The 24,069-nt window shown below is 44.5% G+C and overlaps 8 protein-coding genes across 9 annotated transcripts; 4 read left to right on the forward strand and 4 right to left on the reverse strand.

Moving 5' to 3' along the window:
* On the reverse strand, positions 1–536 carry GL218_02028 (uncharacterized protein; the record flags this gene model as incomplete). The annotated part of the gene is made up of 2 exons (XM_033578516.1): positions 1–26; positions 83–536. 2 exons carry the CDS (start codon positions 534–536, stop codon positions 1–3), a joined length of 480 nt encoding a protein of 159 aa, XP_033439614.1.
* Positions 537–2,723: 2,187 nt separating this feature from the next.
* On the reverse strand, positions 2,724–3,510 carry GL218_02029 (uncharacterized protein; the record flags this gene model as incomplete). The annotated part of the gene is made up of 2 exons (XM_033578517.1): positions 2,724–2,827; positions 2,886–3,510. 2 exons carry the CDS (start codon positions 3,508–3,510, stop codon positions 2,724–2,726), a joined length of 729 nt encoding a protein of 242 aa, XP_033439615.1.
* A 1,548-nt stretch (positions 3,511–5,058) lies between these two features.
* Positions 5,059–6,279, forward strand: GL218_02030 (uncharacterized protein; the record flags this gene model as incomplete). Its single annotated transcript, XM_033578518.1, has 1 exon — positions 5,059–6,279. The coding sequence occupies one exon, from the start codon at positions 5,059–5,061 to the stop codon at positions 6,277–6,279; it is 1,221 nt and encodes a 406-aa protein (XP_033438573.1).
* Positions 6,280–7,751: 1,472 nt separating this feature from the next.
* On the forward strand, positions 7,752–9,347 carry GL218_02031 (Lactose permease; the record flags this gene model as incomplete). The annotated part of the gene is made up of 2 exons (XM_033578519.1): positions 7,752–7,951; positions 8,012–9,347. 2 exons carry the CDS (start codon positions 7,752–7,754, stop codon positions 9,345–9,347), a joined length of 1,536 nt encoding a protein of 511 aa, XP_033438572.1.
* A 2,804-nt stretch (positions 9,348–12,151) lies between these two features.
* Positions 12,152–13,061, reverse strand: GL218_02032 (uncharacterized protein; the record flags this gene model as incomplete). Its single annotated transcript, XM_033578520.1, has 2 exons — positions 12,152–12,557; positions 12,625–13,061. The coding sequence occupies 2 exons, from the start codon at positions 13,059–13,061 to the stop codon at positions 12,152–12,154; spliced, it is 843 nt and encodes a 280-aa protein (XP_033438571.1).
* Positions 13,062–14,521: 1,460 nt separating this feature from the next.
* On the forward strand, positions 14,522–15,562 carry GL218_02033 (Regulator of phospholipase D SRF1; the record flags this gene model as incomplete). Its single annotated transcript, XM_033578521.1, has 1 exon — positions 14,522–15,562. One exon carries the CDS (start codon positions 14,522–14,524, stop codon positions 15,560–15,562), a length of 1,041 nt encoding a protein of 346 aa, XP_033438570.1.
* Positions 15,563–16,692: 1,130 nt separating this feature from the next.
* Positions 16,693–19,269, forward strand: GL218_02034 (Cullin-1; the record flags this gene model as incomplete). Of its 2 annotated transcripts, XM_033578523.1 has the most annotated exons (5): positions 16,693–16,824; positions 16,876–16,892; positions 16,944–17,023; positions 17,075–18,963; positions 19,081–19,269. In XM_033578523.1, 5 exons carry the CDS (start codon positions 16,693–16,695, stop codon positions 19,267–19,269), a joined length of 2,307 nt encoding a protein of 768 aa, XP_033438577.1. The 2 variants fall into 2 exon arrangements, with proteins under 2 accessions (XP_033438577.1, XP_033438578.1); XM_033578522.1 differs by having other exon boundaries at positions 16,944–18,963.
* A 1,402-nt stretch (positions 19,270–20,671) lies between these two features.
* GL218_02035 (Late secretory pathway protein AVL9) lies at positions 20,672–23,062 on the reverse strand (the record flags this gene model as incomplete). The annotated part of the gene is made up of 4 exons (XM_033578524.1): positions 20,672–22,042; positions 22,093–22,305; positions 22,362–22,788; positions 22,857–23,062. The coding sequence occupies 4 exons, from the start codon at positions 23,060–23,062 to the stop codon at positions 20,672–20,674; spliced, it is 2,217 nt and encodes a 738-aa protein (XP_033438576.1).
* Between the last annotated feature and the right edge of the window lie 1,007 nt (positions 23,063–24,069).

Genomic DNA, 24,069 nt, shown 5'->3' on the forward strand with positions numbered 1-24,069 from the left:
TTAGTTGATGACAACAGCGTTTATTTCTGTATAATAGTTAGCACCATGTACATTACTAAATTTGTCTGTGGTGGTTACTCACGCGTCTGCTGGATGATAGCCTGGATTTGAGGAACAAGGGACTGGTCGATGAGAGAAGAGATGTCAAAGCCGCCAATGCCGCCGATGAGACCGAGGTCGAAAACATTGAGCTGGAGGGAGCTAAGGTCGAAGTTGCCGAAGATACCAAGGCCGCCAAGCTGGGACAGGAGAGCAATCTGCTGCAGCTGGAGAAGAGCGTTGATATCAAAGCCGTTGCCGGCGAAGAGCCCCTGGAAGTTGCCAATGTTCAAGTTGTTGAAGGCACCCAACTGAGCAAACGATTGCAAGTCGAATTGGTTGATAGCGAGCAGGTACTGAAGATCCTGGTTGGCAAAGGCGAAGTTGTTGAAAGCGCCAAGGTCGATAGTAGCTCGCTTCTCAGGAGTAGTGATAGCAGTAGGAGCAGCGGTGGCGAAAGCAGCGAGAGCGCTGGCAAGGATAGTGGAGGCCTTCATATTGAATAGGTAGGTATAGTGAATGTTGAAAGATTAAAATATTAATTAATATGAGCACAGCTGTGTGTATCAGTTAGTCTTGTTGATCTTTTTAAGCTCATTGGATGTTATCTGACTTACCTCGAAAGTTTTAATGAGTGTAAGTAAAGAATGAAGTAAACAACGAGCACAGCTATCGAATGTTAGTTGAGGTTGTCGAACCAGTTAAAAGGCTCAAGGCTTACCTCTGAAGGAATGAATGAGAGAATGGATTGAGAGGTCTGAAGATGTCTTTGGATTGGTGGTGGAGGAGAAAAAGAAACATATCTGGATGGGATGAACATCATCTTATATATCAAATGGAAAGCCATGTTGATCGGATGGCATGAGGGCTAGAAACAACGCCAAGCTTTTGAGGAGACAATAATAACCCGGAACATCGTTGAAGGAGAGTTCCGGTGCGTGTCAAAATGTAGAAACCGTTAGGCGGATGTGCGAGTAGTAAAACAAGCCGAGCCTAAGGAACATGTCCGGAATGGAGACATTCAACAGCTCGTGGGAATGTCTTGGCAGAAATAACCATGAGAATACCATAGTGATTGCAACCTTGCATGGACGCAAACATCAATAGCCGATAGCCCCTGCTCATTGCGTGCTGGGCTCAACAGAAAAAAAGAGAGGTTGTCTAACGGGGGGAGCTATAGGTAACATTGATTATTCACGGGAAGGCTTTTTGCCGGAAGCCAAAGCGTAGATCAGAAGTGCATCTCAAGGGTAATAGTAGTCTAATTAACCTTAGCTGGAACAAGATCTGACTATGCTAATCGTCTGTCATGTACTATACCATGAGGTGTACTTCTCTTACTACCCAATTTCCCCGCATGGACTGGTGACTCTTTGACGCCGTTACATTAAGCTAGTTTAACAACTCGCTTGATCGTCGTCAAGGGTTGGCGATATCGTTTTCCGCAATTTTCGCTATCAAAAAAATAGCATACCTGTTAGTAAAGCGTCTTGATCATATAGTAGAGAAATTTGCCTACAACTATCACTTCCAATTAATTCTCGTGTGTACAAAAGTTTGAAGTGGTTTGTATGGCAGATGAGTTGAAGTTGGAAGACTGTTGTTACCAAAGCGCTGTCAAGTTCTTGGCAAAGTCTTAACTAGGACAGGGGTTAAACGCAGGGTCTACTTTTCACTCTCAAGGTGCCGACTAGCCGGCAATACAGACCTGGGTTCGGGTTTTCAAGAAAGTACGTCTCGGACCTACTATTCACTCTCCCGGATGGTGTATTGAGAAGTGACAATCTCATCATGATCAAGGTTATCTTAATGACAGGGCTATATCAGCCAATCATAGAGTCATGTTACTCATTTTAATGTTTTGAAGACCCCAGATCCACAGGGGTCTCTGTCACTCCTAAGAGATCTCCCGACACGGCACTAAAGAAGCCTAGACCAGGTCTGTTCATCTATTAGTCTAGGGTCTCGATGCTACCCCGAGATCCGTTCCTGGATATCGGATGTGTTACAGATACGACACACAGACCTAAGGCATGACTATATTTCGTATACTCCTTACATATGTCATGTAACTATACCCCTCGGCCATGGCTACACTGGAACCTGACATATCCGAACTTGGTACAGAACACATGGTAGTATTTCGGACCCAATATTTGTGTTCATCTGATGATGTTGGGTCTAAACAAACTTGTTTCTTCGACTCACCTTATCCATGGGTTTCCGTGCTATCATGTCAAGTCCCACTGGGACGGATGGCTCTATCTTCGATTTTGAAGATACGTAAAAACATATTAAATAGAGTACGTACATAGAGTACAATGTTTCTCTAAGCGTGTCTGGACTTATGTATGGAACATCCACATGTTTCCTAGTTTATTTAGGTATAAATACAGGTAATCTGTCAAAAAGCCCATTCTAAACTATCTAACCTAATGGGTAGCTAATTAATAGGAATACCGGGAATGCCATTGTGACAGTATATCTTAACTAATATTTTCTCTCAAGTTAAAACACTCGTGGTACCTAGTTGAAAACAATCTTGGGTAGGGACACAGATACAATTAAAATTTCAATAGATTCTAATTTACAAGTCTATATAGACACTATGATTCTGATCATAGCTAGACATAATTTGACCTCGGATTTCGAACAATCAAATCTTTCCTCCTAGTCATATGACCTTATTTGCCATTCTTGTTCTGACACTCCTTTCTAGTCACAAGAGTGCGCTTATTCTCACGGCTAGCCTGCTTGACAGATGCACTAACGGTACGCTTGATGATGTCTAGAAGTCATTAGTAAATCGCTTTTAACACAAGTTAAATTTACTAAGAAGGGCTTACTGAGGTTAAAGTTGTTAAGGAGAAGTTCCTGTTGAATGAGCTGCTCAATGGAGAATGAATTGACGAGTCCAAGTTGTTGAAGCTGAGCAAGTTGCTGGAGTTGAAGGAGAAGCTGGATCTGGTTCCCGACACCAATGTTGCTGATGCTACCGAGGTTGAAGTTGCAGATACCTAGCGAGAGCATGAGATTTCCGATATTCTCCTGAAGATTGCCCTTGATATCATCCTCATTGGCGTTGTCGAGATTCTCATCAAGGTTCTCATCATCATTCTGGTTGTCCTCTTCATTGTCATCTTGGTTTTTGTTCTCTTCGTCAGCATTTTGCTGGTCGTCTGCGTTTTCTTCCTCATTTGCATCATCATTCTGCTCGCCATTTTCATCGACATTCTCTTCCTCGTTTGCATTGTCTTCGGCATTATTCCCGGCGTCATCCTTGTTCTCTTCGCCTTGGTCAGAATTAACCACTTCGGAGCCGTTTCCAGCGGCAGTGCCATTATTTGCTAGCCCGGAACTCAGCACGGCAACTGAACGCTGATTTACGGGAAGTCTTTCCACAGCAAGGATGCTGGGCAAGTAGGCAATCAATGCCAATGTGGTGAAAAGGGGACCGGTCGTAAACTTCATCTTGTCGTTAGGTATGTATAAATATTATAATAAATATACCGCTAGAAAGTTTTATGTTAGCACACGCTCTAGTACTATTGTCAGAGCCAGAGAACGTACTTTCAAACGGGGTTAAAGACAGAAGAGAATCGAAAGAGCGCAGCTACTATTCGTCAGTTACGAGCTAAGAGATTCATGGTCTATAAATACCATACCTCTAAAATATGAAATGTTAAGGAGTGTGGTGTTTGATAGTTTTCTTGAATGATAAGATAGTAAGATTTCTCTAAGTTGGGGAGTGCGTGGGTTATATCTTCATTTTCAAGTATCAATCACTCCTATACTCCTACGACTCTCTTACATCTTCACGTGAGAAGGCATATGGGTATTTTAGCTTTGATGCCATCACCGAAACCTCATTTAGCTTGGCAGCGAATATTATATTGCCATAAGTCAGTTAACATCAGACGTTACTTGATCAAGGAAGAGCAGGAGCATCACCATGATCTCAAGACGAGGACGCCAAGCCTCCTGATCTACTCGGAAGGCATGTTGTTAGTATTTTTTCAGACCATACCATATGCACATATAGAAACGTAAACTTCGGATGATGCTACCCGGGATAAATTATTAGAACGAGCTAATCTTGCAGGATCTCTTAAGAACTGATTCGTATTGTACCGATTCAATGGTAGGAGGTATACTGAGCGAGGTCTGAATTGGTTCGGATGAGTGACAGGCCATCCCCACGCCAAGAACTATTCCTAGCCGGGTGTTATGCTTCCCGAGCTTTTGCCTCCTGTGTCTTAGGTACATATTCTGACACCGCAAACCCGCATGATCGTCATTCCGAAGTATGGCCCAATAGCTTTTCTGTATGGATTGTGTTAGGCCAAGGTGACTAAATCTTTCTTTTGAAATATAACTCTTAATCATATATACCTACTTCACGCCTACTCAATTGATCGGATACGCTCGTTTGTCTATTTACATATTGTATTATATGTAGGGATATGCCGTGTCTTGATACATTTGGGTCTGGAGGATAGATAATAGCGAGACTATTAAGGGCGAGAAAACTACCTAAGGTAAGTCACCTGAATGTGCACCATCTTAGGGGAGTCATCTTGATAGATAGTACCTACCTCCTTGCATATGTCTTGACTACCTAGGTATATCTCTAGCAAACATGTGTATATGGACATGGTTAGAGAATAATTTAACAGTACTAGCCTTTTTTTTAGATGTAGGGGCCACAACTCATCGTAATCCGAAATATTGGCAGACGGCACACTTATTCGTAATTTATTTCTCGCCCCTTATTTAGTATGGTGGAACCTTCTATCAACCGGTCTCTGAAACTATCTCTATGGTCTTGCGACTGGGATGGTTGCAAACAACCAGCCGTTCAAAGAGCTGGAAGCTGTCCCCTCTGCAATAAACATCTATGTCGAACTCATCTGCAGGATGAATGGCATGAATGTCCCAAGCCAGAGGCACGTATATCATTGCTCCTGAATATATACCAGGTAGTCATACTATCCCTAACGTTTCTAGGAAAATTGGAACATGTACGCTTCTCAATACGTGGCCGCGGAAACTCGCCAAATGGACGAACTATGCCGTAGAATAGACAGTGCTAAATTGTGCGCACGCGCGTCGCTGCGTAGAGGAGGAATTCCTTGCACTGTCAACTTGTCGGCAAAGAACCTTTCGTCTATGATGGGTGGCCAAAATTGCCATGCCGAGATTACCTTTGACGACAACGTGAAATGGCTCGCTCGATTCCGTTTGTCAAATATCTCATCGCCTCCACTAGAATGTCGCGACTACATCCTTCGGAGCGAGGCAGCCACAATGGACTTTTTACAGAAGCACACACGTATCCCCTCCCCGAAAGTTTTCGATTGGGCATGCGAATCAGACCCAAGTAACCCATTGGGACGGGTAGGCTATATCTTGATGGAAAAGATGGAAGGGAAACCCTTGGATTGGCAAGGGGCCAACTCGCCGCAGAGAGAGAAGGTCATGCAGCAATTAGTTGACATATTTCTTGAAATCGAGAAACACCCATTCAATACGATGGGGTCAATGGTCCCAGCTAGCAACCCAACAAGGTACGAGATCCAGGGCATCGCCCATCATGAAGTGTATTGTTTAGAAACTACCGGGCCCCTAGGCCCTTTCCACTCTTCCCTAGAGGGAGCCGACGCTCTTATCAAATTGTACCTTGCTATGATAGCAAGCGGTGAGATAGAGGCTACTTATCCGATAGATGTTTTCCTCATGCATCGCTTCCGTTTAGATCTTCTAAACGATATCGAGAAAGATGCTCCGTCGGGAGGACCCTTTTTCCTGAAGCACCCCGACGATAAGGGCGATCACATCCTTGTAAACGAAGATTTCGACATCGTCGGAATGATAGACTGGGAGTGGTGCCAGACAGTTTCAAAGAAAAATGCATTCTCCTCGCCATGTATGATGTGGCCCGTTGCAAAGTTCTACGACGGTTCCAACGAGCTTGCCGAGGAAGAATTGCGACTAGCTATGATCTTTCGGGAAAGAGGTCGTGACGATCTAGCCAAATACATTGTCGAGGGAAGGAAAGTGCAGCGATTCTTCTTTGCTCTGGGCGCTGGCAGCGGATCCCATAATGATCGAAAAACAATGATTGATCTTTTCATGGGCCTTAAACGAGCCTTCGACTCTGGAGAGGAAGATTGGGAGGAGTGGAGGGCTAAAGCATTGGTTAGGTGGAAGGATGATGAATTATTGCAAGTTTTATTGTAGGGAAATACGTAAAGTGCATTGTCTATGTCCTGTAGCTATAACCCTGATCCCACAACCTCTTATCTAGAGAAACATCAATGTTAGCAACTACGCTGGATTTACTATTAGGTATTTTACCTGTGAACGACTTCGTGTTCCCATACAGCTAAACAATTCTACCAAACCATACAACCCCGCTATGGTATGTAAATTATTATACATAAACATCCATGATTCCACTATTCCTTCTAAGGAATACGATTGCTGAACTGCCGGAACGTAAACGGTAAGTACAGCTTTATCATTAGCCTAGTAAAGTAGCAACAATTGACATATCTCCACATCCCCTGATGCGCATCATTCGTCGCTCTCGCTAGGAACTCCGCCATTTAGATGAATTTCAATGGATTCGACGGAGTTCGTATTATTCAATTGGCTAGGTTAGGCCTACCTATAATGCATCCGAGAAGGGCGTCGACCAAGCCATGTTTCTATTTCCGCCAAGTTCGGGTATAAAACCAGATCATCCGCATCTCAGTGCCAAACGAGCGAGCGAAAATATGTCCCGTTATATCTAGGGTACATCTCACCTGCTCAGCCCACTCTGCTCCCGCCTTGGTAACTTCACCTTCTCCGCAGCTCGGGTCTCTGGTTTCGGGGCTTGGTCCTGGAGATCCCGCGAGGCATCCCGCCGGAAAGCCAATACGTCGTGCACATAAAATTGGTCATCATACAGTCAGGAGACGAGCCAATAACAAAGACCCTGGCCGGGTCAACGTTGTGGGTATTTATGGCCCATTTTATAATTTTGGTAAGCCCAGTGCTGTCGCCGCCGCCATTGCGTGTAAGTGACTCTTTACTAGCAATATCCCAACCATAATTGTCATGAACGGAACTGGGGAAAGAGTGATAAACCCTCTGCTCTGCTGTTAGCATATACATTGTAATTGGTTTCTTCCGAGTACTGAGGCCCCGAGAGTAGTATAAATACAGGATATTCCGTCAACTAAGATAAGTTAGGTATGTCTATGATATGCTCCGCCGGGAGAGAAAAGAGGCGAATGATCATGAAGTAGAGGTGGGTTTTATGTGGTCGTAATAACTCACATCTCTCAATCAGGTGCCGATAACATGGGTCACAATAGGAACATCCCGAAATTTAGATGAAGCAGGTTGCAATGCCCAGCACGTAAATGTCACCTTAACACTTCTTTGGGGATATTCCATCATCTATTCGGGTTTTCACCCTTAGTTGCTCAAGTTAGCAGCGGCTTCCAACCTGAATACCTGCATTGCCATTAATATACGTGGAACGGCAGATAGTTAGATGGATTTCTACTTTGTTTATTGATATAATGACTAATATAACCAACATCTGTTCTGAAAAATTGGCTGTTAAAATATAAGAAGAATTTCGTGCTACAATCATTGCCTGCCAATTTTAATAACCCATCATTTCTGCTGGAGGTTATTACGGTGTTCCAATGCCAAACATGGAGAAGCCTATCTTTTTGGCGAAAGGCCAGATTTCTTGGTTGTCCAACAAAGGCATTGTGAAACTAAACTTGATCTTGCTTATCTCCCTTATTTCAAGCTGTTCGTGCGGTTATGATACTTCGATGATGAATGGTTTACAGTCATTAGATACGTGGAAAGCGTCTTTCAACAATCCGGGGGCTATCGAGCTTGGGCTGTAAGGGGCCATGATAATGTCCATCTCTAATGTTTATTGTGATTTACTGATACTCCATAGTCTTAACGCTATTCAAAACGTGGGCCAGTTGATCTCCCTTCCATTTTGTGCCGCGTACTGCGACTTATACGGCCGTCGGAATGCTCTCGTCACTAGTGCTGCTATAGTTCTGCTCGGGGCTGCCCTCCAAGGCGGTGCGCAGAATACCGCAATGTTTATTGGGGCAAGGGGTGTCCTAGGATTCGGCTTAGCTTTGAACATCACAGCTGCACCACTCCTGATTATGGAACTGGCATACCCCCCTCACGCCGCACCTCTAGTCAGTATATACAATAGCCTATGGGGTCTGGGATCGCTGATGGCTGCTTGGATCACGTATGGTTCGTTTCGACTTAACAGTGACTGGGCATGGCGAATCCCCTCGCTTCTCCAAGGCATGACCAGTGCCATACAAATTGGGCTTTGCTTCTTGATTGAGGAGTCACCACGCTGGCTCATGTCTGTTAATCGAACTCAGGAGGCTCGCGACCTCATAACCAAGTACCACGCCAACGGCGACCCCAGCGATCCGATAGTCGCATTGGAACTCGAGGAGATTCGCATAGCCCTCCGTGTTGAATCTGAGAATAGGAGGTCAACCTCATATCTGTCTTTTTTCCAAACTCGTGGAAATCGGCGGCGCTTTTTTATCGTCCTAGCGGTCGGCTTTTTTAGCCAGTGGAGCGGAAACGGCATCATTTCATACTATCTCACGTTAATCCTCGATTCTATCGGCTACAAGACTCAAGACATTCAAACCTTGATCAATGCTATGGTGACACTTTGGAGCTTAATTGTAGGCGTCGGATTTGCCTTGGTGGTAAATCGGTTTAGACGTCGTACGCTCTTCCTCGTCTCTACTGCAGGATGTTGGATGTGTTATGTGGTTTGGACGGGTCTGGAGGCAACATACGAGAAGTCTGTGGACGCAGATGGCAATGGAGGAAATCAAAACGCTGCACGAGGTGTTTTGGCCCTGGTACTAATTTTCAACTTCTTCTATAGTATTGGTTGGGGAACACTTCAAGTAACGTATCCTCTTGAAATAATGCCTTTCAACCTTCGGGCACGTGGCTTGGTCCTATACAATGTCTTTTGTGCATTGGCACTAATCTTCAACCAATACGCCAACCCGGTCGGCATCGAAGCTTTGGGTTGGAAGTTCTACATCATCTACGATGTCTGGATCTTTATTGAGTTAATTGTTGTTTACTTCCTCTTTGTGGAAACAACAGGAAAAAGGAACTTGGAAGAGGTTGCAGCTATTTTGGATGGGGAAAGTGTGGAACCTCCGTTGGAAATAACTAATGAAGGTAAAACTGGGAACGCGGTTATAGCTGTAGCTGGTACTCACTAGAAAGAGTGATACTAATGACATCTTTTTGATTATTATCCTGGTCTACCTGAGGTGTTTTGCTACTTGCCTCGGGGAACGATTAAGCTAGAGTAAGTGTTAAGGGAAAGGGGAAACAAAATGGGGTTATTAAAAGACTTAAGGAAGCTATAAGAAGGGGGTGCTCATATAGACTCTATCCGTGATATATACGCGATGCCATCATGGCTGCTTGTATCGAGCATCATATACCTTCCGCAAGTCGTGGCATGAGCTGTTATAAGGATGGTAGCTCTCCGGGCTAAGTCTCCACCGCCGCAGCCGACCGAGAGCCGTGCGGAGGTTAACATGGGACTCGATCGTGGATAGCTGGTGGATATGACTACGGAGGTGCAGAGGGAACACATTAAAAAAACCCAAAATTTGTCATTATACCCACCCCCACGTATAACCATATTTTTTTTAAAATTCGATAAGCGAATATATGATATAATTTAATGAAATAAATCGATAAAAATAAACGTAATATAGTAAAATTTATATATAATTTTAAATTATTTATATAAATTTTTAAAAAATATAAATGTTTTTATTTATTTTATTTATTTTATTTATTTTATTTATTTTATTTATTTTATTTATTTTATTTATTTTATTTATTTTATTAATTTTATTAATTTTATTACGTAATTTTAATCACGTGTTATTTAAATATTTATTTATAATAAATATTTATAAAAAAGTTTTTTTATCATTAAATTTTATGCAATTAAAAACTTATTATTTAATACATATCATGGCTATAAACTTACCCTATTCATTTAAAGGCTTATATGTAACAAACAATATAGTTCTAATCGGTCTTATTTTGATTTACCCCTTTCACCCTTGGGGTCAGTCCAATAATTTTAGCGTTTTTTTAATGTGTTCCCTCTGCACCTCCGTATATGACGATGCCTGACATGCGAAAATAACCCCCATGACGAGGAACATGTTCTGAGGTATACTATTAATCATCTCAAAGTAGTCGTCCATACTATGGACAATACCCTGGAGTATTTCCTAAGAAAAGCACGTTCGTTCGGGCTCTGTAAAGGCTTAAGGAGTGGCTCACTAAGCCAAATTTGCGATAAAGAAGACAGTGCGACTATGCACTGGAGCCGGGCTTACTCGACCGTTTACTCTTGCGCTTATAACATTAGAGCTAGTGATATGAACTCCGTCCGTTGAGACCCCCGTGTTGTAGATGTTGTGAAGAACTACGATCCGCATTATGATTAGCATAGCACACCATATTCCGCCAAGGTTATAGTATAATGTATTTCTATACGGATTTGTATCGCCATCGGGTATTGCCATTTGATGTTGGCGGAGTCGGGAGGTCCTTTATCTGTTTGGCCCTGGCCAGGTAGGGACTTCGGTTTGGGGTCGATAACGGTTTGGTGTTGTGTGTATTTGGGGTCCTATTATAAGAATATCGCGTGGGAAGGTTTCCTCCGGTCTAACCATCCAGGTTATATAATTACAGTAAGTTCCGAATCTTTCAAGCCTTTAAATCTTAAAGCTCTACATCGAAAATTGTGGTTTAGTAAGTTCTCGACATATTATGTGAACATTTCGGATTTCCTGACCTTGGCTTATCTTTGACATTGAACGTAACCATGGTACTGTACCGTGAGTGTGGGACATCAAAGGGGCCAATCCTAATATTCTTACACTCGAGCCACTCTAACCCCACGTAATTCAAAAAGACCTCCCTTGTTATAATTAGAAACGGTTATTGAATACTGTCCTTAAAAGGTAATCTACCCATGCTGCAATACAAATGCTCGATATCTTCGTCGAGGGCGACTCCATGCGTAGATAGAAGCTAGTTATGATTTTGCCTAAACTCAAATGTGCAAGCAAAGGAGGTAATACATGAAACTCTGAGAACAGAGCAATCTAGCCCGCCGGTACCACAAACGACATATCATTATCGGGGTGCTCGGCCTTTACCTTCTTTGTCCGGTGGATTCGACTTCATCCGTCTTCCAATCTGGCCTCTCTACGCTCACTCAATCTCAGAATATGGAAATGGCTTCCTGGAGCGTGCCCCTGAGAGAACAATATGCGCCGACAATCTCCTCGCCCTTGAACCCGTCAAGGCCCGAGGCATCGAAGCGACGTAGGCGGATATACTACGCACAAGTTACCAGACGCGAACAGAGTCCGACGCAGATATTGCTGCGTCGAAAGGCGAAAGTAGCGTGGAGGTTGATGTCTTCGAGGGACGATGGCATCACGAATTGCCCCCAAACGATACGCAATGGCACGAAAATCACGACGACTAAGCCACAGGAGAACTATTATCCTATTGGAACTATTGCGGAGTACTATTTACGGACCGATCTGGAATGCCATGACTTTGGTCTAGGCGTGGGCATGCGGAGGATGGATATGGAGAAGCAAGCATTTGCTGCTGGCGACTATCAAGGTGGCTCGTTACCAGAAGCGTATCAGCTTTTGCACATGTTAACGACGTGGCGATCAATGGCGACGATTGGGGTTTTATGCATTGTTGGAGTTCTCTTGGCAATCCGCGTGGTCGGTATAGCTCAGGCTTGGCGAACGTGACAGTCATATATCTATTGCTCATGAGAGTACTCTTTTTGAGGACTCCTGTCTGCTACTCGGATACTATCGTAATGAGGAGCGAGGCCGGTTTATCTATCTCCCCTAACCAAATCCGGGTATCATTATCTATGAATTCGTGATCTTGTTATCATGAAATACCCTTTTCGTCACTAGCTTCCCAAAGATCTATCTGTTTTAATTCCGGTACCATGCTATTTTGGCTTCTCAGTATCGGGCGGTTTGGACTTCTCTTCCTGTTCTTTTTGAATCGCTGTCTCAACTTGCCAAATCGCCCGCTCAAGTTCAACTTCGAGTTCCGGTATTTCCAGCGCCTTTACGAGCTGTCGCCTATTCTCTTGCGAAAGTAGCATTCGCTCTTCCACAGACTCTTGGGAACTACTGGTAGTTGATTTGCTCGCTCTATCCGTGTCTGCTATTTGTTCTTTCGAAGTAGGAGGGTTAGGGAGGAGTGGAGTGTATATCGAGTCGAGTACGGGCGATGGAGATAACGATAATATATTCTTTTCGCAAAGGAATTGAATGTGTTTGCCGCCAGCGAGGGCTCGCCAATGAGACCAAGCTCGATACACTAGATAAAAGAAAGGGAGATTGGGGATGCTAATGGTATGTCGATTAGAAGACTGCAAAGGTACGATGTGCCACTGAGACAGGATAATATACTTACACTGGTACAAGAGCAAACGGTGCACTGATAGGCATTCCGATGAAGCACCACATCAACCTAGTTCTATGTAACGCTTCCCGCTCTGTCCCAAGGGTTCGAAGGACGTTTACCGCCTTTGTTGTAGGTATTAATGTTTCTGGGTAAATAAGATGATTTTTGTCTTTTCCTAGCACTTCTTCTTCCCTTCGTCTAGTGGATAGAGGAGGTACCGATTTAAGGCCCCATTCCTCATAAGGAATTCTTTTCAATAGCGAGTTGCCATAAACCACAACTTTCTTCTGCCAACCATTCTCTTTTTTCTCCCAGCCAGACCAAAGCTGTGCGGCACGAACCGTAGCCTTATCGACTAAGGTTTGCTTACTTGTTGGTAAGACTTGAACCTTCTGGCAATATAGCAGAGTTCGCCGGGTTGATATAGGGAGGAGAAAGAATCTCATTATAGCGGGTGAGGGGGAGGATATTATATTGCGACGGGCTTGTGACAGAAACGGACGAAGATAGCGACGAAATAAATTAGAATAAAGGGGTCGCAATGAAGCCTCGTTTACTTCATCTCTCTGTAGACTTTGTGAAAATCATCGTGGTCACGTCAATGAGGTTTGCAAGCGAACTAGCAATGACAACTAGCAATGACGTTGAAAATGTAGATTTTAGACCCTTGTCGAATTCGGAGCAAGTTTCTACTTATGAGGTCCTGGACTTTTTAGGGTAGCAAATGAAGATTCTTTGGTGACGCATGTGCGCAGGGATAGGCTTTGTGGCTTGCATAATGTACGTAGTCGATTAGGTACATCTTATAGAGATACATACCTCATATTACGTGCTTAGGTTAGGTACCTAATAATTAAACCTTCTGTAAAGCTAGATGTAATATATTGAATGTTAGGTTGTGAAGATGTGGTGGTGTAATAGTATATGAATCTGTATTTAATAATATTCATGTGAGATTTAATATTAGATTTATAGTGATACAAAATTTGGATGAAAAGGGAGAAAATAATAATAGAATACCTCTCCCTGTTGTGAACTTCATGATATAAACTTTAAAACCCAAGCAGCCAAGAAAAAAAGGAAGCCAAGAAGCTATGTACCTGTGGCTATGTAAATCGTGCTCCACTGTGAAACGAAATCGATCTATCCCTGCGATTATAGTTTAAAAGCTATGGCCCCATCATCCATATGATATTTTCTATTATGTATATATCTACATCCCTGGTAAGTCTCCCCGGACAACGCGGTCCCTTGCTGGTATAGGTACCTAGAGCTGACTTAATTTATTAAAAAAGCTATCGCAACTTTTTGTCATTTGACTTCTCAGCTGCTTCTTATCTCATCTGCACGCAAAAAGACCGCGTTTGTCGTGTAACCATATTATATTTCCTTTTTTTCTTCTTTCCGTCTTCGATGTATGTAACGACAGTCTAATGTTCATGGAATGGATTTTGGAACTATCTGTTTTAAGTTATACTTACATACCAACCTCCTTGCTTATTTTATCTATCTAACTTAGTCGCGTTAAATCGAAGCTTTGCTTTGTCTTCGCTTTGTCTTGTCCTCGCTCTTCTTATGGTTTTGCGCTTTGCGCTTTTCTCCACTCCTGTCATTGGCGCCCATACATAATACCTATGTCGAAAGTTTGATGGAAGCTGGCGCCTACAGAAACTCATATATACGTACACACATCCGGCGTTATATCCGTACCTTTGGAGCAGTTCTTTTTTCTACTCAACACGCTAATTAGCCACCCCACCTCTTCCGCGTCCTGACGACACAAGCTACCTAATGTTTGTGAGAGGATGACTAGCTATTTTATCTGCTTATTCGACTATCGCCGACCTACTTCGCCTTTATCCTTAGATTTTCGCATCCCTATGCCTCTACTACACCGAGCATTGCGATGACCCGAAATCCTTTGCGGACCACCGTGCCCGCTTGGGTGGAGTTGTATGATGAACACGCTCATGGGCCGAGAAAGGACAAACACATCAATCCTCCTCCGCCAATTGTCCGCCCGGAACAGAATAAGGGAAGCCAATTAAAACGAAGGGTATCAAAGGATGGCTATGTTGACTGGGTCGACGAAAAACACGACCGTGTATCTAAACTCCCTGTGTTTTTGAGGAAACGAGCCGACAGGCCGGGGCGACGATGGGATCATTTGCGCACAGCAGAGCCAGTTATTATGGGACTCGGCTATCGAGCACCTAATGAAGATCCTTACGAGAGATGGCGGGATTTTATCCATTCGTCTTCCTATGGGAGAAATCCCGACGATGAGTACGAAGTAGTACCCTATGATGTCCTCGAACAACAAATGCCAGGCCTCGATCAGCCCGTACGAAGCCCGTTTCATCCGTTAGATCCCAAGACCAAGAGAATATCTAGAAAGGATACGTGGGGGATGAAGATCTCGAATTTTGTATTGCGGCATCCAATAGCGCCGCTTATATTCCGTTTGATCGTTTTGATCACCACCATTGCAGCTCTTGCTGTAGCAACAAATATCTTCCAAAAAGAGAAGAGCCCAGAAACCCCTAACGACAATACTCCGGAGACCTCGCAAGCGATTGTAGCTATAGTCATTGACGCGATAGCTATTCCTTACATTTTATATATGACTTGGGACGAATATACAGGGAAACCTTTAGGACTTAGAGCACCAGCGCAGAAGATATCGTTAACGCTCTTGGACCTTGTTTTCATCGTGTTGAAATCTGCTAGCACGGCACTCGCTTTCGAGGCGTTAGTGTATCATAGTGGGGATGGCCTGTCAACAGTTCCTGAATGGGCAGCAATGGAGAGACTGTCTTTGCATCTGGCTAGGGGTCTTGCGGCGTTGACGCTGGTAGGGTTGATTGCCTGGATTCTGAATTTCACTATTAATGTTTTCAGACTGGCAGAAAAACTCGGTGGGATAGATAACGTAAATGAAAAATGAGTTAGATAAATAGCTTATATGGATAGCGTATAAGGAGATGAATATACCCCAAGATGATAACGTTAATAATATTTACCCTGAGGGTTTTACATAACATCAGCGGGATCCATTGTGATCAATTTTATTCGTGATAATTGACCTTAGATGAGGTATATGTACCTAGGTACCTAAGGTATAAACCTCTAATAATGGATGTTTGTGTTTAGATGAATTGGCTTCGATCAAATGTGCAGGCGTCGTTCCTTATATGCTATAGATAGGCAGGCACACAACAGACGGGAAGCAATATCCTGTACAACATTATAATCTATTGTGAGGTAGGCAGATACCTTAGGTGCCTAGGCAATGTACCTAACCTAAAGGAAGGTAGACTTGAGGAAGGCTAAGGTGACGTGGAGGGGTAGGAGTAAAGACATTTAAGTACCTACGTACCTACGTACCTACCCTGCGTTAGGTAAGTCGAGGTGGGGGCGGAGACTGGCAACCACTCGGCGCTAAACTGCTTTTGGCCGATGCGGGTCAGTTTGGCAGCCTTGGGGGGGACCGGGTCATTTTGCGGTGTCTGCCTTATTACAATTAGTGATGCGGCAACCTGAAATCCAACTCCATCTGTGAATTCTTACTGTAGCAACTGTGACATCGATTTTCAACTTCTTTTGATTTTCGTTTCCATTCACCTTTTCTTTTTCTTTTTTTAACCGTTAGTTCCTTTCAACACATTGTTTTATTTTCAAAATAATTGCGTCGCTAATTGTCCTCCGAATAGTGAGCCTTCCTAGACTAAGGTCACGAGTCTGGAAGATTCACTACCTCAAAGACAATGTATGTGCATTGTTTGTCTTGGTCTTCCTCTATTTTACCTAACATCCACAACATCCACAACATATAAAACATCACAGACCCTCGTACCGAATTCACTTCTCCATCATCTAAAGAATATTCGCTTGCCTTTTACACAATAGATTACCCACATCACTTTGATTGTCTTGTCTATTGCTAACTGAGTTTTTGACATTCGCTTGTCTAGAGACCCGACTCCCACCTTCATACCCGAAAGCCATCTACCTGTCTGTCTATAGTCCTCGCCTGGTACCCTCCTTAGGGGATATCTCTTCCGACATCTTATCACCATGTCCCTAGCCGCGGCACGACCTATGCCCTCGGCGCCGAACCGAGAGGACATCGGTCAAACATGGGAGTACCTTCAGAGTGGTATTTCCAAGATTATGATTAATCTGCAGGAAGGAATGGATATGGCCACTGTAAGTCTTGGGTATTGCTCGCATGGTTTTCTTTGCTAACATCTTCGATAGTATATGGGAATTTATACGTGAGTCTTTCGGTCTTGTTATCTAATTGTACGTATACTAACGCGAAACAGGGCGGTTCATAACTTTTGTACATCACAGAAAGCTGTCGGGTTAGGGAGCTCTAGTGCCGTTGGACAGGCTCACAGAGGAGGTAACGACAGTCTATCTCAAACTCCACAATCTCACACTAACTTGAGCGAAGCGCATCTCCTCGGTGAAGACCTTTACAAGAAATTAAAGGAATACCTTAACAACCACCTAAATGGACTCTACGAACAATCCAAGGGACATGCTGACGAGGCCTTACTGGCATTCTATATCAGAGAATGGAACAGATATACGGTCGCCGCCAAGTACATCCACCACCTCTTTCGATATCTCAACCGGCACTGGGTCAAGCGGGAGATGGACGAGGGTAAGAAGAATACGTACGACGTTTACACTCTACATCTGTACCAATGGCGCACCGAATTCTTTACACTCGTTAACAAGAAGGTTATGGATGCGGTACTCATGCTGGTGGAGAAGCAGAGGAATGGTGAGACAATTGAGCATAGGCAGATCAAGCAGGTTGTCGATTCCTTCGTATCCCTCGGTCTCGATGAACACGATGCAACTAAGTCGACTCTTGATACCTATAGATATCATTTTGAGAAGCCGTTCCTCGCGGCGACGGAGGAGTTCTACAAGGCTGAATCTAAGCAATTTGTTGCTGAGAACAGCGTGGTAGAATACATGAAGAAGGCGGAGGCTCGATTAGCCGAAGAGGAAGAGCGTGTGCGCATGTACCTCCACAACGACATAGCGCTGCCGTTGAAGAAGACGTGCAACAAAGCCTTGATCGCCGACCATTCCGCAATGCTAAGGGATGAGTTCCAAGTTCTCCTTGATAACGACCGAGAGGAAGATATGGCTCGTATGTACAACCTTCTGTCTAGGATTCCGGATGGGCTCGAGCCACTACGACAGAAGTTCGAGGCTCACGTTCGAAACGCGGGCCTTAACGCGGTCGCAAAGGTTGCTTCGGATGCCGAGAAACTTGAGCCTAAGGTCTACGTGGAAGCTTTGCTTGAGACACATACCCGATATCAAGGTTTGGTAAAGCGCGCATTTGCCGATGAGCCAGAATTCACAAGGTCTTTGGATAATGCCTGCAGAGAGTTTGTGAACCGCAACGAGATTTGCAAGGCAGGGAGCAGCAAATCTCCCGAACTTCTCGCCAAGTATACCGATGTGTTACTGAGAAAGAGTGGGGCTGGTGTGGAAGAGGCTGAACTCGATACTACTCTAACGCAAATCATGACCGTTTTCAAGTACATTGAGGACAAGGATGTATTCCAGAAGTTCTACTCGAGAATGTTAGCCAGACGTCTGGTGCACAGCAATTCCTCATCGGATGACGCCGAAACGAGCATGATAAGTAAACTCAAGGAAGCATGCGGTTTCGAATATACAAACAAACTGCAGCGCATGTTCCAGGATATGCAAATCTCCAAGGATCTTAACACTGGGTTTCGAGAGCATACCAAGGGCCTGCAATCAGAGAAGCAGCCGCTCGACTCTTCGTATTCGATCCTGGGAACCAGCTTTTGGCCTCTAACGCCACCTAATACGACATTTAACCCGCCAGCTGAGATTCAAACAGATATTGATCGATTTACGCTATTCTACAAGAACAAACACGAAGGTCGTAAGTTAAGCTGGCTGTGGCAACTCTGCAAAGGAGAGCTCAAGACTGGCTACTGCAGGCAATCAAAGACGCCTTATACCTTTCAAGTGAGCGTTTATCAGATGGCTATTCTTCTGCAATTCAATTCGAAGGATGTCCACTCATACGAAGATATCGCATCGGTTACTCAGCTGACTAGCGAGGTTCTGGATCCTGCCCTCGGTATCCTTCTGAAGGCCAAAGTTCTTCTTATGAAGCCTGACGGGGAGAAGCCTGGTGCCGGAAAGACGTTCCATCTCAACTACGATTTCAAGAGCAAGAAAATCCGCGTCAACCTTAACGTTGGCACCAAGACGGAGCAGAAGCAGGAGGAGGCTGACACCAACAAAACGATTGAGGATGACCGCCAAATGGTCTTACAAGTAAGTATTTATATAATACCCCCCCCTGTTCCCCCTTTTAAATCCTCCGAGTTCTCCAGTAATAGTACTACTATCTGGGTTATTAGTTTATAGTCGAGATGCTAATCAACATTATAGTCTGCCATTGTCCGAATTATGAAGGCACGAAAGAAGATGAAGCACAACCTACTAATTACCGAGTGTATCACTCAGATCAGGTCACGCTTCGTGCCTAAGGTTGGTGATATCAAGAAGTGCATCGAGATCCTTCTTGACAAGGAATACTTGGAGCGGTTGGAAGATGACGATCTCGGTTATCTCGCTTAAGACAGACATGAGCCCTTAGTCTGTAGCAGGATTGCATTATACTCGAGCATATTTCCCCCCGTATTATTTCTCCTGGCATCCGTCGACGGCGGCGGCGGCGGTTATATTCCTCATGACACATTGCGACGGTGGTGCAATAATGAAAGCCCGGAGGTTGGCTCTCCAAACGGACACTGGGAAGGCGCTTTTTTTTACTTTTCTTCCTGGTTCTTGGTTGGCGGGCTATCTGAACGCGAGGCGATTTTCGGAACGATCAACTAGAATTTATTACGCGTTTGACGAGGCCCCGAGTTACTACAGAATGCGACGACGAGCTGGGTGCTTCCCACAATACGTTTGACGGAGAGACCAGATTTGGCACGAGGAGAAGAGGGTTGTGTCGTGTACAGAACGGAAACGCCTCACTTATAGCACCGCAGCTAGCTAGCTGCTCCTTGCTTTTCCCCCCTCCTCTTGTTTTCCTACATATGCCTAGGCTTAGGTAGCTAGGCCAAACCCCGGGTCGTTGTGACGAGTGCTGGTGCTGATACCTCAGGCGCCCCGAGTAGCCCCTGCTATACCATCTGGGTATGTGTCTAGGTGGAACAGTAAATCCCATAGATACGAATAAATACTCTACATTTACGTGCGCCAGTGTTTATGTTGTGAAAATAATGTCTACTTTACTTTGGTATGCCCGTGTTTACTCTACTCCCTATCAATAGCCTCCCGGCGCCTAGGTAGTTTTCGAAGTCAAGTAGGTCCGCGTGGAATAAGATTGCGTTCAGATATTCTTAAAGTCACTTAGATACATACCTCCCCATAGGAACTAACTGGTTATAGCCGTAATACCATATTGACGTATATTAAACAAAAATGGTTTCGTATATAGTATGAATTCCTAGAAGTAATTAGTATACATATCGGCTAGTTACGATATTCCAATATCCCCAGTATCACAAGAGAAAGACGACTGGGTTATAACATATCACCGAAAGCGACACCAACATAACGATTTCTTTTCCTTTTCAACATGAATTTCTTACTTCGTAGGAGCAGACGAATTGTCGTCTATCTACCTTAGGTAGCTAACTAACTTAGAACATCTACTATGAACGTTCGTTTATCCTGCCTATTGAGCGAGGTGTTGAGCATATTTGTTTAGTCTTGTTTCCCTGGCCCGTATCCAAGAGGATAAGGGGTAACCAGATCGCATCTCTCATACTCTATATATACCTAGGTACCTTTCTTTCCTGCTAGCCCTGGTCGCCGTATAGTGAAATTGCGACGTTGCTCTTCCCATTCGTTGACTCGTAGAATGTAGTTATTCACCTAATTAATTATCCAGCGTCTCTCTTTTTAGACCCCCCTTCGTCGTATATAATAATTTGATCGCACATAGGTTGATTCCGTAAGCTCATCACTACGTAGTAGTTTCGGATACCTTGGATTCCTCCCGTTTAGTATCTTCTTTGATATCATCCTTCTCTTCAGTATCATCTACCTTGGCATTATCACCATGGTCATCGCTGTCGAGTTTCGCGTATTGATTCCTACCATTACGTTCTAGAGCGGTGCTCTTTCGTGGGCTGCCCGCACTGGAAGATCCGCTTTCGTCAGCCGAGCCCGCAGCATCGAGCAGGCTCTCGTCAAAGCTATCTTGCGTAAGCGGCCTTCTCTCATGGCCCTCGCTAGCTCGATGCTGTACATCTGACATTTGAATCTTCTCCATGCTGGTAAACCCACGTGAAGAAAGTGCAGGACTGCTTAACGGTGTGTTCTTTTCGCTGCTGGAATCTGTGTTCCCAGACCTCGATTTGCGTCCGCCAAATCCCCAACCACCACCTCCTCCTCCTGTTCCATTGGAAGTATTACTTGATCGGCCCCATCCTTGCTTCCGCTTCTGGTCTGCCCAAGAAGTCCAGCTTCCAATATAAGCGCCGGCTCTCGCTCCAACGGAACTCGGTGCACTTTGAACCTTTGTTGAATCTGCATTAGGTACTGTAGTTCCATTCTTCTCTGCTGTAGCCTGAGTCGCTTGGGATTCTTCAGCACGCTTCCTTTGCGCCTCACGGAGGGCTTCCATATCGGCATATAGCTTGTTGAACACGGTACTTGCTTTATCGCGTCCCGCTGCTAGATTCCTGCCAAGTACTTCCCGGCCAATTGCAAATCTTTCATCTAGATGTAAATCTTGCACCTGCTGCTGAATCCGTCGTTGGACATCATCAATTGAAAGTCCGCCAGCGCAAGGATGCCTCGGTTCTACAATGTCAAATAGATGCGAGTCCGTATGCGACTCCCATATCCGGTAGTTTTCGGTTCTCATCCAGTATTCCACCCATTCATTACCAAAGTCTATAGAGGGGTCTCCTTCGATATGTGGGAGGGTTGCTTTAGGATTGTGTGCATTTTTAGCGAGGTAATTATGATATTTGACGGAAGAAATGAGAGATAGAAGATATTCTTCAAACTGAAGACGGATGAATTCCTCGCTACCACGGTACCCCATCGTTTTCGGCCGGCCTGGATTGGATTCGTCCCATGTGTCATTTACCTCTTGTGTAATAAAATCGATCCATCGTCTGTCTGAATGGGAGAGTACTAATGCGGTGCGAAGTGATGTAGAAGTAATATTGATCGTACTTTCGTCGAGGTTGATTAGTATGTCGCTATACCGGTCTCTTTGTTGTAATAGTAATGAGTTCGTACTGCCAACTATATATGATTTCGTGCCGAAGTCTGCAAGGATATCCAATTGCTGTAAAGGCGTATACGGCCCGAATAGGCTCCCCTATATAGATAATTAACTCATGCCCCTATTTCCAGAACAAACCGTCTTACCTTGCCAAATATTTGTAATGGAAGTCCCATGTATGAGAGCAACGAGTTTCGATCACTAGTTCTCAAACTCGTCGGCTGAGTCAAATTCTTCTCATAGTTATTCAGCTCCGGCCCTGCACAATCTTGGAGATTCCTAAGCAATCCGGGTATTAAAGAGATGAGGGAGAACTGCATCATGCACAGGCGCTCACATCGCGAGCCGAAGAAGAGCATCTAATTTCCTAGTGAGTATAAGTCGGGTCAATAACGAACCGTATTAGACTACTCACCTTCGGCTGCAAGAGGCAGCACTTTAAGAGCACTAAAGTCTGCCAGCGGAATTCCCTCACGAGTTCTCGGAGGCTCATGCCTAGGTATTGATCCCTGTCTACCTCCTCATTCATCTGGCCGCGCGCCTTCTCCTCGGCAAGGCTCTCCTGGAACCTTCGCAGGATCTCGGTATCACTGAACTCGCGCTGGGCAAACCACGCACTGGTAACAACAGATAATCGTTCCCTCAGCATGCCAAAGAACTGTGGGCTATCTGCTATTACTACGACTGCCTTCTGCACCGTTGAGCGCGTCACGTCGGAGGGCCGAACTAGCAATTGCGAGGCGTCCAATTGTCTTGTACATGCTATTCCGAAGAGCGATGTCGCAGGAGAGTCGTCTTTAGCCGGTCGTAAAAGAGTGAAATACGAGAAGTCTTCGGTCGATCTATATAGGCCAATGAGCTCAGATTTGTACTAGATACAGACAGACACTATACTGAAAAGTAAACTCACGCATGGGCTCCGTCACTCAAAGCCATAAACGGGAGCAATGGCCAGTCATATTCGACTGCTGGGTCTTGTCCTTCTTCTACACCAAACCATCTCTCAACTTCAGGGCCTCTGTGATGGTGAAAATCCACAACTGTTACTAAAGGCACGAAGCTCGCTCTACCGCCCTCGGTTCCCTCCCCAGCAGGGGCAGAATTGGGCGTAGCCATAATAAATACCCGCGTGCCTAGAGGCAACCCAAGTTATGGACGAAAGAGACGCGCAGTTGGAAACTCGGGGAAGTAGGTTGTCGATAATAAACGCGTGTAAGTCGATCGTGACAATACCGAGCTAGCAGCAATAATTTCTTTACTTCGAACCGTAAACAGTTAAGAGGCTCGGCGGAACGAGCGGAGGCGGTGAGTTGGTAGCATACAGAGTCTCGGGAAATATAAGTCTAGGCAAAGGTGCGGCGGTTAAGGAGAACCAAGTCAAGATTCTCCAATAGCGGGACAAAGATGTATGTAAGTTCGTCAATTCTCGAGACTAGCTGAATGCCTAGATTCGAGTCGGATTGGAGCTAGGCTGGAAAGTTTAGTGATGCCAATGGCCAGTTTCCAATCCAGGTGTAAGCAGATTCCCAAAGGTCTGACAGCAGTTTTTTTTCCCATCGACGGTCAACAAGGAAATGTTAGGAGAGGAAGAATAACAAGGCAGCTCAGCGTTAAAGTCACATAAATGCCATTGGTGGAGTAATATACATGATCTTCAATGCCTCGTGCGGCATCGAGATGTTGTTTTCATGTAGCGGACTGTTGTTATGGTATGGTATGTATATGGTACGTATTGTAATTTTTTTTTTTGTATTTTTGTATTTGATCATGGAGAAATTCCAGAAGATTGGATAATATCGATTTTCTTTCAGGTGCTGCAGGTGCTACAGAGTGGTCCCACGCCCAATGAATTAGCGATGTCAACGCTGCACAAGACCCCACCTACCCACTATCTACTTACCCACCGCGGTCAATTAGTATCAATTGGTTTTTAGATAACTAGCACTAATAAGTCCTACACACATGTAAGAACAGCCCGTAGATGCGTGTCTACCTGCATTGTGGAAGTTCCATGCAGACATCATCTTCCAATCACGTGTAGCGATTAAGATAGATTTTGCGACGAACTCTTTTTTTATTTATTTATTCTTTAAAACACACTCGCGTTGAGTTTGTAGCATTGG

The sequence above is a fragment of the Daldinia childiae genome (genome assembly GCF_008694065.1).
Source record: "Daldinia childiae strain JS-1345 chromosome Unknown Scaffold2, whole genome shotgun sequence".
Classification (NCBI taxonomy): domain Eukaryota; kingdom Fungi; phylum Ascomycota; class Sordariomycetes; order Xylariales; family Hypoxylaceae; genus Daldinia; species Daldinia childiae.